The following is a 16,271-nucleotide window of genomic DNA, read 5'->3' as shown; positions in this document are numbered from 1 at the left end:
AAAATTTGCACTTTTCCATTAAAAATAACATTCGTTTAAAAAACGGTAAGACTTGGATGACTTACACATCAAAGCGTTTTCAACCATTTCCTAAATTTAGTAATGCAAAGTTAAAAATTACTTAATTTTTCTAAATTTAAGATTGCTTTGAAGTCTCTGCAGGTCAAAAAATATTAAAAACTAATTGAAAATTTAAATTTCTAATGCAACTGCCAAATTAGTATTTTTGTACTATTTGTGAAATTTGAAAATTAACAAAGGCACAAGAAAACGAGGAAAATGCTTTCTAAACCATATAATCGTTGAAAACTATTCCAAATATATTGATCGAAGAAAATAAATAGAAATGGTGCGTGCTACGAAGTCATTAACGTTTTCTTATTTAAATACCAAAAATGAAAGAGAAACTAGGATTGGATTTATCACTTCCTTTGAATCATTTCACACTTATGCGCTAACTTGGGCATCAGATAAAAAAAAGAGAACAATCAAAACTGATCTCTTGTTGGATGATTGTAAAGGAAGTAATCTTTAAGTAATCAAGTATTATTCTGTCTTTCATCCTGTTTGAATCCTAACTTGGTAAATTACTCGGTTTCTACCCTATCGGCCTCGAGCCAGCATAAAATGAAGGGAGTTAAAAGCGAACGTTGACATTGCAAAAACTCGTCAGTTGCAGATACTGAAAGTTTACAGTGCTCTTCACCCTGCCTAAATTCTAAGAAACAATAGACCTATAAAACGGGTAAACAGGTAATAAATAATAGGTATATAAAAATAGTAGGTAATAAATAATGGTCCATAGCGTAAGTAGGTATTTTATTTTCGTCACTTTAGAGCTGCAAATAGGGATATTGGAGACTGTCATGGCAACAATCACGAGAATGATCCGAAGACATGCTAGCACAATTTTGATCCTCTGCAGAAGGGATGACTCACACTCTTTGGTTGCCTGATGGTCTGTATTAGAAGTCGAGCACTTTACGGTAGAGCTATTTAACGAGATCCCATACCGCATACCCTCAGTCCCTACTCAAGGTGATCAAACTGGTCACCCACCCGCTTTCTGATAGCAGCCACTGATTCTTGACTTCAGTGTTTAGCTGGGAACAGTGTTTTTAAGAGCTGCCAACTGCATGACAGGTTTAAGATGGAGATACCATAATGTTCTTTAAGTTCTAGTTCTGACAGATTATATAGTGCTAATGTCATCAAAGCTCTGATCTTAATATCTAATTTATACTAAATCAAATGACATGTTTTATTAGCTCACTATAAAAAATAAAAAAAAATTAAAAAAAAAAGCATCATTATCCTAAAAATTTATGAACTGAGCTGTTATCCTTATAAGTTTCAAACCATAAGTTAAACTTATTCCATCATCAAATTTTCAATATTTAGTTCCTCCCCTAAGAGTATGTAATACAGGGTTCAATGTGGCTCGTTATGTAATGTTTCTGTGTCAATGCGTGGTCATTAATCTACTTATGCGTCATTAATAACGACATTGCTCTAATCAATGATGACACAAAAAAGAGATGAAAGGGAAGCAATACATTAAATATTTTCATTTCAGCTTTTCTGCAGTTATTATCATCCGAAAAAGAATGAATTGAGTTTCACATTTTGATTTCTAAATATTTATTATAATTGTTAAACTACGCTCTAAATTAGAAGTCTTTTTAAAACGGATTTTTTTTTCATGTTTTAGAAAAAATGTGTACATTCTGTCTACCAATTTTCAATTTAAGATTACTTTTTCATTCGGTCTACGATATTAACAGACAAATATATGCATGGTTATCTTTGCAGTTTCATGCGTTAATTGTATTATTATATGCCATTATTATATGCCAATATTAACAGTTTTTAGAAGAACTTTTGCAAAACGCAATTTAAGTAGCTTATAAGTGAGGAGAAAAGCTATAATTTTTAACTATATACACTATCTTGTTGTCAAGATTCATTAGTTTCAAAATGAATAAATAAAAAAAAATACTTTAAAAATTATAAAAATTTTTTTGAAAATTTAGTGAAATTTATTTTATCTAGCAGAAAATCATCAAAATCAATGATCAATTTAAAATTTTCGAAAATTTTTATGAACCAAGATTATGCAGCGTAGCATTAAATTTTTAAATATTAAGAAAATTTGTGCACAAATGATCTACCTTTTTACAAAAATGTGTCCTTCTTCACATTTTTATGCACCAAGATTATGCAGCGTAGCAGTAAATTTTTAAATATTAAGAAAATTAGTGCACAAATGTTCTTCCTTTTTACGAAAAAGTGTCCTTCATCACATTAACGTTTTGCACCATTTTCTGAAGAAGCATAGAGAGCACAGGCTAATTGTAAGCTAAACTTGATCTAACAGCATTTTTGCAAATTCACTATTGTAAAATCACATCAGCTATGTAACTAACTTATAGTTTTCAAAAAATGCTTTTTTTTAAGCTGATGACAGAACCTTGGAAAATCAGCCTTTAATACATTTCGCATATCAACCCTTTAATTGGAATTTTTTACTTAGCAAATTTTTTTATTTTATTTAATTTTTTTAGACAATTACAACAGTCTAAAACTAAAGCATTTTAGGCAGCATAATAAGCCAAAGTTCCACATGTAATAGAAAGCGTTTTTCGTAAAAATTGGTATGTATGAGATAAAATGTTTCTGTAGATTGTACTAAATTTTTGTGCAAATTCCAAAATCATGCAGAGTACCTACTTGGAAATAAAATGAAGAAAAAATACGTTTAAAAATTAGACTTTTGGAAAAAGTGTCACTTATATTATTAAGGTTCAATACTTAATAATGGGTTCCAATTTTCCCCTGATTTCGAAAATTTACTTGTGGATTACATTGTTACTTATCTAATCCATGTAATTATTATATTCTATATAAATGCTTAAGCATTCACAACCGATCTTCAAATTCAACACAACTTTTTCCCCCCTTAAGATCATGCAAAATATGGTAGTGCACAGAGAAATGTAAAATTACCTTACTGTACGGTTATCACATTTCTAGAAAGAAAAACTTTAATTTTGTTGTTGAAAACCAAAATATAAGGTATTTAATCAATTCATTTGGTAATTTTTATGCCAATATGGCAAGAGTTTAACGGAAATTCTGATTTATAAAATTACAGTAATCGTTACCTCACATTTAGAAAAAAATGCAAGGCTGTAAAGTAAATGTAACCGAATAAATGTTTTATGCCTTGCTTTATGGTATCATGATGAAATTGCAAACATTACCACATTTATCAAATTTTACCGTTTTAAAGTTAATTTTACCAAAATCCTTACCAAAGCACTTTGGTACGAGCATTTTTTGTGTTCCCATATACCATATTTTAATAGTTTAGACCATACTTTTTTTCTTGTGTACTTTAAGGAAATATTTATGTAGCTATTGTTTATAAACATCACATTTTTGATCATAATATGGAAAGTGTAAAAGATATTGAGATAGAATTATTCAAGCAAGTGGCTGAGAACTATAGATCTTTCCAACTAAAAAAAGGTAATGTATGAAATAGATCTTAATTTTGGATGAACTAGCCGGTGAAAGGCCGCCAAATTATTATTATGATTAAAAATCATTACTATTAAAAATCATCATTAGCTGTTTCTTTACTTAATATTTCAGAATGAATTTCTATAGTAAGTAAACTATAAAAAAATGTACACTTCTTTAAATTGGAAAATATTTGTTTTAAGTGTTGATTACTGTGTACCAAATCATCAAAAAAATTTCAGAATAAAGTTGTACATGTATTACGTTTTTTTTAATAAAGCAATTTCTGATTAAAAATTGAACTCCAGACGCTATAAAACTAAACAATTTAAATTATTGAAGTACTTTGTTGACTCAATAATTTTTTTGATGTTTAGACTGACTGACATTTTCGTAGAATTGTCAACTTGTACACAATTCATAAAAGTATAGTTTTTTAACAAGCTAAATAATATTTATTAACTTATAGTTGTAATAAGTTTTATTTCTTTAATTCTTTTCTTCTTTTAAACACTTGTTATTTTTGATGTCCTGAGTTCTTTTATGTATATAGGAATGCTTGTAATTTATTTTCGTTTAAATGATTTGTATAAATTAATCAAAATAAAATAACAATCGTACAGTAAATTTATGTGACAAGTTGTTAAATTACATTCTGAATAATACAGATATCAATGATAGATCTAAAATAAGCACTGCCTATGAAGTATGTCTGCTTTCCGGATTTTTTTTTTTAGAATAAAGAAATAAATATAGACATTTCTTTGGAAGAGAAATCCAGGATTAAGAATAAAGGAAATAAATAGATTCAGTTAGAAATTAGATCACGTTTGGCATTTCCCATTTGTTGCAATCAAGTCCCATTGTATTGGAAATGTGGAGATAGCCCCCTACTTTCGATGTTCCCATCTTTAAGTAAAAGCTTATGGATTCTATTAAGCCGCATTCGAATAAAAAGTGAAAAAGGGCCCTGTCATTGAAGTTTATTTTGGTCATACAACACGTGTACGTTTCTTCTTGCGTACAAGTACCCCTTAAAAAATTGAACTGTCAATTAAGATAACAAATACGAGTACGAATAGTGCATGACAATACTAGAGAAAATGTTTCAAGCTTTTCTTTTGCTTTTACTCTCCTTTCTTAAGAAGAATTCCTAATTTCATTTTCGATTTTTTTTCGTTCCTAACAACAGTCGGAAACAAAGTGAATTCTTTTAGTATTTTTTTTTCTCCATCGTTTCATTTTTCATGCTTGGTTAACTCACCAGCTTAATATTTTATTATGACATACTGCACGGATTTCTATTGATTTCTAAGTTGATGAAATATTTTTAACTTTATTATTTATGTCTGTAAATGACATTTTACAAATATTTTATCTTTGCTTTTTAGAAGCAGCTTTAACAGTTGACGAGACTGTCAATGATAGTATAGTTATTTTATTTAATATTTTATTACCGTCGTTGAACAGCCGACACAATTTTGGGTTTACGTCTACTAATGTTCAACTCCGTAGCCTTGTAATTCTGAACCAAAACGGAAGACAAAGAAACTCCTGGATTAGTACCCCCAGAGGTATGATTTTGTTATGGGAACATGGCGAACTTTGCAACACGACAGATTTAACGTTTATGAGTCCCCATTTATCACACGAGGAGTCTGTCTTCGGTCGGAGGGGATCGAACCCACAACCTCTAGGATATAAGCACAGTGCCCTACCAACCAGTTTTTATACAAAATGAATAAAATCTAATTTCAAGTTAACCATTGAATCTTTTCCATCGTTATATTCTACATTCTGGCTTAAATTTTTACACCATATTGTACGGATTCTTATTGATTTCTAAGTTGTTGAAATATTTTTAACAAATTTTTATCTTTAATATTTAATATTTTGAACGGCATTTCACAAATATTAATTTTTTGCTTTTTGGGAGAAGAAACTTTAAAAAGTATTAATTTATTTTACGAGTGTGTCAATAGTACAGTAATTGAATAAAAGTACAGTAATTGAATATAAAATGAATAGAATTCAATTTTACGATTTTAAGTTAACCGTTGAATTTTTTACATCATTACATTATCATCCATTCCATTATCCTTCATTCTATATTTTAACATAATTCTAACTTTAATATTTAGCATATCGCAAAATTCTACTTATTTATTTAGTTATTCATTCATTTATTTATATATTTGTTTCAATGAATGCTTTTTTTTCTGTTTAATTTGTTAGCAGAAATTAGAAGAAAAAAATTAAATAAAAATTGGTAAAAACAGAATTCTTTGTAACTTAACAAGTTTATAGCTGAAAAATTTTGAAGAGAAGTTGAAAGTCAAGTTTTCTTCTTTACGATAAAATTAAAAATAATATATTTTTTTCATTTAATATCAACAATTAAAATATATTTCTCTAAATTCAATTCTCTTTAAATATCTCACAGAAAAAGAATTTACTTAAGCAAATAAATCGTAAAAATGTTTTAATGAGATCATGATATTATAAACATATTTTACTAAGTTTATGGAAAACAGCTTAAATTCAATTTATATACTTTTATTTATACTAGAAGAATAATATTACATGGATTTAAGTTTGTCCTTAACGAACAAATTCACTTTTAAATACACATTAAAAATGGTTTGTAAGACGGGATTTTTTATAACTCATCGAGAGCAATGTTGCGTCTTTTAGAAACTTAAATTTTAAAATGAAACAAAATTTTGGATACAAAAACAAGAAGAAATCACGATTTCCTGGAGAAAAATGCTATTATGAATGAGAAAGAAATTTAAAAAAAAGCAGTGGATTCTTCCAGATTTCAATTCCTTTTTCAGTTTTTTTAATTTCGAAAAATACGTTATGTGCTATTATGTTATCGTTTCTTCACATTAAGTTTAAACCTTTATTGATTATTTCAATGTTCTGAACGCCCAAAGACGTGTGCAATTACCATCGTACTTTAAGGAAATGGGAATTTCAGTAAATTTCTCCAAACGTTTTAGCTAATTGATGAAATGAAATTCGTGATGTTATAAGGGATATTACAAATTGAATAATGTGTGTATTGTGAGCTGAGTTGAATTTTAAATTAGTTACAGTTATTGTTTGAAAAAATCTACTTTGTTTTGGAATCATACTAAAATCATTAAAATCAGTTTGATGTAAACATGTTATGAATCCTTTCACTATAATTAATGTTATTAAGACCCTTTATGATTGATATTAAGGTATGTATATTTTAAAACAATATCATATTCATTCACCCATATTTAAAACATGTTCTTTTGTAAAGTACTTCAAATTATTTTTGACTATTTGATAAAAACAGCTTAAAAATATTCTGCTACAACAAAAGAATTTTCTAAGTAATTGGAATAATTCCTGAATAGTTGACATTCTCATAAATAAAAATTGCAAAAATCTATTCTCATTCGAATTATCGATTTGTTTGAGATCAGATCCAGATTTGGTGGGGAAGCTGGTTTGTTTGGTTCATGTGCGAACTTGATTGTGGAGTTCTTGAAGTTACCAGAAACATGATTTGCAGTTAATTTTTTGTAGTGCAAAAACGAAAACTGTAGAAAACTCATATTGTAGTAGCTCACCTTTTGTTTTTCCGTCGCTTTCCCGAGTTTAGGCTCAAGCTCAAATACTTATGTTTTACGTAATCTACTGTTTCATCAGTTTTTATTTTTTAATAGAATGTTTGGTTTTTTCCACCGATAATATTTATGATAGATGGACTGATTCCAGCAATTAGTAGCTATTTTTTTAAAATTTAGTTTTATTATTATTATTATCATTGTTGCTATTAATTCACAAAGGGCAATTAAGAAATCTCAATTTTTTTAACTAAATATTTTCTTCACAATTTTCATAATTAAATAGAAATTACTTCTTGAAAGTTCATAAATCGTCTATGTAATGTGATTTATAACAGATTTTGACAATTATGGTTTTATCCACGCATTTTTTTTAATACTATTTAATGAATATTAATCCCGCAACTTGTTTTTTCGTCTTTTAGTATTTCCTTCACCAATCACTAATGAATTAAGATATGGGCCTTTTTCTTCTCGTTGTAATTGTTGCGTGAGTCTATCTAAATTATATTTCCACATAAAAAGTTAGAAAATTTTAAATATTGCAAAGTTATATCTATACAGTGATCAATTCATTTCAAATGATTTCGACTTGTCAAAAAATCTAAAAATGTCAAAACTTCTTGTAATTTAAAATACAAAAATGACATACCAGACCAATATAGCTCCTTGTAAGACCAGTAAAACCAAGAATGGAACTGGACAGATTCTTCTGGTCATCATGGAGCACTTGAGGCCTGCGGCCCCCACAGGGGTGCATTCACACCTATAAGCAATAATAAAAGATTTATTATTGTCATTTGTCAAAAGATATTAAAACATAGAGACATGAAATAGTTTAAGAGTTATTTAAGAATTATGCTCAAGGAAAATTGAAGTTTTTTTTTAAATTCTAGAACACATTGTTTAGAGCGCTTAATCATAGTAAAACCCTCTTTAAGCTATGAAAAATGTTTATTTCAATAAAAAAAAGTAAAATATATAGGGGGTCCATAGTGATCGCTTTTAACCCCTTAACGATTGGTTAATTTTCAAGAAAACATCATTAAAGTACCTATTTTTTGTCACATATCACAAATACACGTATTTGATTAGTGCTGACATCTGGTTTAAAATAAACTAACTATCTACAATTACCTTGAAAATATCCTGGTACTGCTACTGATGTGCAAAATGAGAAATAAAATGTTTTCCGGGCAAAAGAAATGAATTAGTTTTATTCTTATTGGCGCGTTACTACTGAACATTCCAACCCGGAAATATCACGGGAGCGAGAAATAGAGGGCGAAACCTCACCCCGTCATTTTCACTGGAGCGAGAAGGACGGGGTTAAAGGAGGATATGGGCTTAAGGGGTCAAACGAAGGGTCAATGGAAGGCGAAAAAAAAGGGCTACCCCGGGCTCCTAAGCTCTGAAAGAATACGTACCAAAGAGAACGTATAATACAAAATATAAAATGATAGTACAGAATGGAGAACACCTTCGTGTGATCGTGGGCCACTAGAGACGGAAAAGCGCGTTTCATATATGGTACCTTTGGCCGTGAAGGGAGACTTACGCATGTGATCACGGTCCTGAAGGGGTTAAGAGTCTTAAACTCACAATGAAGTGATAGAAAAAAGAACATTACTTGCTTTTATATCATATCAATCAATATTGGTGTTAATAGAACCAAAGGGAGATAAACTAAAGAAATTCTGATTCGTACCCACAGTCCAATGACACTATAGGAAAATAACGCTAGCTAGTTTATTTATGTATTTATTATTATTGTTTATTAATATATTTATTTGCATTTTAATACTGTTTATTTGCATTTATTATTGGTTATTTATTTATTTATTTGCTTTTCTTTACCCTAGTTATGATTGGCCTGCATTTAAAAAGTTTTTTTTCTCTTTTAAACATGAATTTGTGACGAAGTTATGCACCATTGAATCAATGGAATCTTGAATTTACTTTATATTACGTCAATGTATTGCAGAAAACTTTCATACGGTGTACAACTATTTCATCAAATTAACACAGCAATATTAAATGCAATTATGTTCAAGACTGTAAGGGGAGGTGGAGTGAATCTGCAATCCATGACTGGATCTGCTATCCATAACTGCAATCTATTTGCAATCCAGGACTGAAATTATCATCGATTGCGGCTAGTGGTGCCTTCCTATTATGGACATATTATGACTGTTCGTGTTTACTTGAAATGGTCTCTTTCATTACTCGAATTCCTTCGGAGGCAAATTTTAGAAATTTTAAATTTAGAAAATTCTTTTTCAGATTTATGTGTGTATTACACACTAACACACAATATAATAATACAAAAATATGAAAAAAAATTTTTTTAAAGAAAATATGGGGAAAAACTGTCAAAAAAAGAGCAAAAATTAACCTATTTTATAAATAACTTAACTTTTTAAAAATTTATTATTTTTTCCCCAATTTTGCTTTGAAATACTTATAAAATCTCCATTAAGAAAATAGACTATGCATTAGAGATAATATTAATATTTAGAAGTTTTGTGGCAAATATCGTTACTTATTTGGCAAAAGGAGCCAAAAAAATGCCATTAATTATTTTTACTTTAGCTGTAAAACAAAAAATAATAGTTCCATAGCTTATTTCTGAGACATATATATAGAAAACATTCATGCAAAATTTAAAGTGATTTAAACAAAAATATTTTGAGATATTGCATTTAGAATGAAGGAAAATATCGGAAAAATGACTATTGAGAAAATGGACAAAAAAGACAAACTTTTCATTGTATTAATATTTAATTCATTACACAACAGGAAATATTATTATAATAATATTGTCACACCTCTCTAATTTCTAAAAAAAATATTTGCAATTTTGTTGATGATTTAATTCTTTTTTAATAAAACTATTTTATCAACTCGAAATAACAGATTAAATTGTGCTTCCATATTTGTATATATTCTAGTAGTATAATAATAAATCAATTAAATATCCAATATTAAAGCAATAACTATAAACTCGAGTAGGATAAACATGTCAAATGTCTAAAATACACATTTACATATATTTAAATGTAACGATTTTATCACTATGATAAAAAGCAAGTGCATTTGATATTGAGACAAACTTATATTTTGTAAGAAGTCAAATTTGTGTATGTATCATATCAAAATCCATCTTATATGTCATGCCTCATATCAATAATTCTATTTCCAGTAACCAATTCAGAATCAGCAATATTGCTTTTTGCAGGTTTAGCTTTCTAGTACTCCCAGTTGAAGGAGTAACTATATCCGAAAATCTTTTTCTTCAGTGAATCTGTTTCCATAAGACTTTCGTTTATGTTTTCAGTGAAGAATTTCTAGGCATTTCGAAGCCAGAAATAACAAACGTAACAATTAAAAAGCAGTCAACTTAATTAAAAAATATAACAGAAACAGTGAACGTAGCAAATTAACAAAAATATTATAACGAAAATTCAACAAAAATAACGATAATATAAAGCAAAAAAATAAGAGCGCAATCAAATTCGAATATAAACAACCGAGAATAGAAAGTTTACAGCTAGTGATGCCAGATTTATTCGAAGATAATACTATTGTAAAAATAAAGAAATGTGGTTGACAGATTTGTTTCTTATAATTGAAAACTTATTTTATGTTTTAAGATGAAATTCGAAAACGAAACTAGTGAAAAAGGCTTACTTCTGGTTTAAATAAATCAAAATCCATGTTTTTTTAAATCATCCTAACTTCTGATCTTTTTCACGTAGAAGCAAAACTCAAACGGTTTTGAAAAGAAAAAAGTTCAGAGTTTAATTTTATATCAAAAACGGAAAAATTATATTTTAGTCAAAATTGTTTAAAAAAAAGGTAGTCGGGTACCTTTCGGTAATCGGGTTTTATAATGAACCCTGAAAAAACTGCATTTTCCTATTCGAACTTAACTAGCTGTATTATCGTTATTTAATGATTTGTTGACCACATTGAAGTTATTTTAGATAAAAAAAAATTGTCTTTATTATGTAATGTTTATAGGCGCAAAAATATTTTTTTTTGTTTAAAAATAGTAAATTATTGCAACGCATGAGTTATTTTAACGTATTAAGTTACGCATATTTTATGAATTTAGTTAAATTCACTTAACATGAACTACAGAAGCATTTCCTCCGGTGGAAACTGCTACTTAGTGAAGAAAAATTAATGATGTTTAATTCTTCTCTTTTTTTTTATTTTTGCATTAAAAGAAAAAAAAAACTGAAGCAAATTTTATTAATGAACAAGAAGAGTTTTCTTTTATTTTTCGATACTCAGAAAAATAAAATTCCCCAAAATAAAACAAATATCAGATAAAAATAAATGATAAAAATCTTATGAACTTCCATAAAAAGCCCAATAACTACACTTTTTGAGATTTACGACAAACCACTTACAGAACGTTCAGGACCAGAAAAGCAAGGGAAAAAATTGTGTTTTCCTGGTTCAGAGAAAGCGATCGAATGATCCATAGCCCTATTCACCATCTATCAGTCTCCTCCCCTCTACTAACTCTACCAGGGGAACAACACAATAGATGGTCCTAGTCTTTCAAAAAAGAATGAAAGAAAGATAGAAACATGGATTGAGCGAACGCGTTAAGAAGTAGAAATATTTTCCTAGGAAACAACACAGAACGTAAACACGATCTGTAATTCCTTCAAAGATAAAATGGAAACAGTTTCTCTGTCGGTTGAAATAGTCCCTCTATTCATCTATGTTATAATAAAAATGTATTAGAATACTACATACTACATGCATACAAATAACTAGTAATGGGCATATATATATATATATATATATATATATATATATATATATATATATATATATATATATATATATATATATATATATATATATATATAATAATAATAATAATTAACATAAAAATAATAATAATAATAATAATAATTAACATAAGAACCAAATCAACGAAAATATATAATCACGTTATCAGCTCACACAATTGTATCCGCTAAAATAGTGATTTATTAATCCAGGCGAAGCCAAATACATTACTAAAATAGAGTGAGGAGCAGCAAAGCATAAGAAGCTGATTTGCAAACAAAGTTTTATCAATACATAATTGCATAAACGCTTCTTTAAAATTATTTTTCTTAAATAAAATAAATAATATGAGTATGTCGAGCGAATAATGGTGGAATAGCCCCTATTTCTACTTTTTTAAAGAAAAAAAAAGTAGTTCTTGCATTTAAACCAAAATTTACATGTTTAAACCATTTATTACGAATTTTTCCCTTCGTTCTGCTAATGGTTTATCAGAAATTCTGATTTTTAAAGGTAGGGTTGCTTTTCCCAACTTTTTGAAGTTGAAAAAAGTAAATTTTAAGGAAAAAACGGTTTTCATGTCGTGATAAAATCTTAACTTTACTAAAATATACTTCAGGATTATCATTCATTTTACCGTTCCTTTGGTAATTCTAACATTTCAATGCCTTTTATCAAATAGTATGGCAATATATCTTATATTATGTTTATCCTTCTACGATTTATTTAAAAAGACTGCTTATTTAAAAGGATGCTAGGAGTTAGTGACTGTTAAGTTTTTATTTTTCCTATATATTTCTGAATTATAGCCGATGGAAAATATGCCTGAATAGTACTTTCAATACTAATACTACTTTAACGATGCTGAACTCTGGTATCAAGGTATGGTATATCAAGGTATGGTGTCTGATTCGTATCTTTTATCAAAGTAGTGAGACTTATTTTGTCACTTACTATGCGTGGGTTTTTTAGAAAATAAAAAGAATTGATTTCACAAACAAACAGCACACTTTTGAGAAAGACGAATTTACATACGACTTAACATATTTCGAATAAACACACTTGTACACAAATATTCATTGAGTGTTATAGTGAAGTTCAATCCCACTACACCCGCGTTCTAGAGGGGTTGGCGGAAGAGCGATATCACATTGCAAGGTAGTTGGGATTAACAGAGAAGGACATTTCAAAGATGCATATATTATAAAGTGGATGTAGTGGGCTCAAAACTTAATGCTATCTATTGAAAAATGAATTTGCAAGAAATTAAGAAGAAAAAAAAGAAAAAAAAAGGTGGGAATTTAGTTACTAACCAAATAGGGTTTTGTCAAAGTAAAAGATCGTTATTAATAAAATGTTTCAGTTTAAAATGTTTCGTTAATTTTGAAAAAATATTATAATCCGCATGTTGCAAGCTTGGGGATATCGTGTTCCAATGAGAGGTCTATGGAAACGCGTAAAAAATTATTGGTTGGAAATTAATGCAACATTCTCCCTGGCCTTGCACTATTAGATTATCATTTATTTTGAAGTTTGCAAAACTTTTTGAATGATAAAAATTTCAGGAATAACTATTTGTTCCTCACTGTTAGAAACTTCTCAGAAAAATGGTTAATAAATATTTATTGAATAGTTATTTTACCATATTTAATCAAAACAGTCAAATATCCATAAATGAAATGGTAATCAAATTGTTAAGTTTGAGAAAAATTGTTTATTAACTGCTTTTACCTAATACGGTTAAACAATCAGAACTATCGCTCCAACCCCCTAATGAATCAACTTAGTTCTTTTCAACTGCGTACATATCATAACCTTATATGGAAATCTCATGACCTTCAGAGCTGGAGTTCGAGTCCTAGTATTGACACCACAATATTTTCTCCCTTCCCTTCAGCACATGAAGAATTTCCAGTGTCCGGCACTCTCCAATGCCCATTACCTTACAAAAAGCCGAGCTCCTATGTGTATTTAAATAATTATAGTTAGTAATTATAATTAGTTAATAATTATAATTAGTTAATAATTATTGTCTAATTAATAACTTTACGGTTAATCGGATAGACAGCTGCCAGTTATTTTACCATAATTTTAGAATGAAATTTTTAACAGCGTTGGTTTACTTTTTTGTCGATAAAGACCAAATATTTTACAAGCATGGGATCAGGAAGTTACCAGAAAGATGTCAGAAGATCATCGCACAGAATAGGAGATATTTGACTCATTAAAGTTCATTTTTTGAACAGAAAAAATTGAGTTTTATTTCTCAACGAAAAAAAAAATTATTTTCTTGCCCAGCCGATTAATTACGAATGTGAACTGAGTTCCCGAAACACACTAGTGTGGTATAGACATTTTGAAGCAGGATAAAAATTAATGTTTGAGCAAAGTTAAATTTGCAGCTGCTTTCGAATATCCATTAACAAGATAAACCAAAAGTTCGATCCCCGTTCAGAGTCGCAGCGATTTCTGTCACAAACAGCAGTCACTGTCTAATAAAGCTTGACTCGAAACAGGATCACACCTGCATCAGTTTCTGATTATTGACTTTACCGTTTGCTTTGGTAATGGAGTTCCCCTCATTTCCTCTTCTCTCAGTATTGATCTTAAAGAGGAGCTATTTCTAAGCATCTATACTATCACTTGAATAGAAGTCTGATAAATGATAATTACGGAAATTCTAAAGCTTCCGGAAGTTGAAAGGTTTCCTGATCACAATCCTACTGGTATGAATTGTTAAAACCTGAAAATGTATGATCTATTGCAATGAGATTCCTTTTAAGTGAAGTATTTTGGGAAAATAAATTCGTTTTGATTCAGAATAATCATTATATTACAGATTGAAAACGTTTTGTAACATGGAAGAATTTTTATAAATGTTTCATATTTTAAATGAGTTATATTTTTGAGGTTAAGAACAAATAACTGTGAATTGTTAAAATTTCCAATTGTGGAAATGTGTGATTTATCACAGATCGGCCAAATGATATTCCGTTCAAGTGAAGCATAAAGATAAAGTAAGATAAAGTCAGAGAACGTAAACCTGAAAATGTATGATCTATTACAATGAGATTCCTTTTATGTGAAGTATTTAGGGAAAATAAATTCGTTTTGATTCAGAATAATCATTATATTACAGATTGAAAACGTTTAGTTGCAGAGAAGAATTTTTCCAATGCTTCATATTTTAAATGAGTTTAGAATGAGTTATATTTTTGAGGTTAAGAACTAATAACTGTGAATTGTTAAAATTTCCAATTGTGGAAAGGTGTGATTTATCACAGATCGGCCAAATGATATTCCGTTCAAGTGAAGCATAAAGATAAAGTAAGATAAAGTCAGAGAATGTAAACCTGAAAATGTAAGATCTATTACAATGAGATTCCTTTTAAGTGAAGTACTTAGGGAAAAAAATTCGTTTTGATTCAGAATAATCATTATATTACAGATTGAAAACGTTTTGCTACATAGGAGAATTTTTTCCAATGTTTCATATTTTAAATGAGTTTAGACTGAGTTATATTTTAGAGGTTGAGAACAAATAATTGCGAATTGTTAAAATTTACAATTGTGAAAATGTGTGATTTATCACAGATTGGCCAAATGATATCCCGTTCAAGTGAAGCATTTAGATAAAGTAAGAGAATGTAAACCTGAAAATGTATGATCTATTACAATGAGATTCCCTTTAAGTGAAGTATTTAGGGAAAATAAATTCGGTTTGATTTAATAATTATTATAATACAGATTGAAAACGTTTTGTAACATAGAAATATTTTATCCAATACTTCATATTTTAAATGTGTTTAGAATGTGCAACATTTTTGAGTTTTGAAAAAAATTAACTGTGAATTGATAAAATTTCCAGTTGTGAAAATGTGTGATTTATCACAGATCGGCCAAATGATATTACGTGCAAGTGAAGCAGTAAGAGAATATAAATTTGTTTAACGTTTAGTAATATTTTAATTTAATACAATGATTAAACAAACAATCGAAACATCTTCATATTAGAAGCACTTTGTTACATCGAAGAAAATTTTTCAAATACTTTATATTTGAACTGTGTCTTGCAGTTGTATTACTTTTGAGGTTCAAAGCTGAGAATTGGTTGAAGAAGCTTAGAATTGCTTTAATTCCCATGTATGAAAACTCATGTTCCATTACAGATTAAATAAATGATATTCGTTTCACCTGAAGTATTTAGGAAAAATTAAATCAGTTTTAAGTTTTGCTTTGATTTAATTTAAAGCAATCATTATATTATATATTAGAAATATTTTATTACATAGAAGAAAATGTTTCATTTACTTTGTGTTTTAAAAGTGT

General features: G+C 28.6%; 1 protein-coding gene across 4 annotated transcripts in view; it reads right to left on the bottom strand.

Annotated features, from left to right (window-relative positions):
- The window catches only part of GluClalpha (glycine receptor alpha 1), a 328,193-nt gene that overhangs the window by 174,084 nt on the left and 137,838 nt on the right, over positions 1-16,271 (bottom strand). For all 4 annotated transcript variants that reach the window (XM_016064935.4, XM_071188006.2, XM_071188007.2 and 1 more), the window contains exon 3: positions 7,783-7,896. In XM_016064935.4, coding sequence (XP_015920421.1) covers positions 7,783-7,853 — 71 coding nt within the window. In that variant the 5' untranslated portion in view covers positions 7,854-7,896. The remainder of the gene's footprint in view (positions 1-7,782; positions 7,897-16,271) is intronic.

The sequence above is a fragment of the Parasteatoda tepidariorum genome, chromosome 12 (genome assembly GCF_982258835.1).
Source record: "Parasteatoda tepidariorum strain Cologne lab strain chromosome 12, Ptep-v5.0, whole genome shotgun sequence".
In the NCBI taxonomy this organism is placed as follows: domain Eukaryota; kingdom Metazoa; phylum Arthropoda; class Arachnida; order Araneae; family Theridiidae; genus Parasteatoda; species Parasteatoda tepidariorum.
The sequence above is the reverse complement of the archived record's forward strand: the minus strand, read 5'-3'. Positions and strand labels throughout refer to the sequence as shown.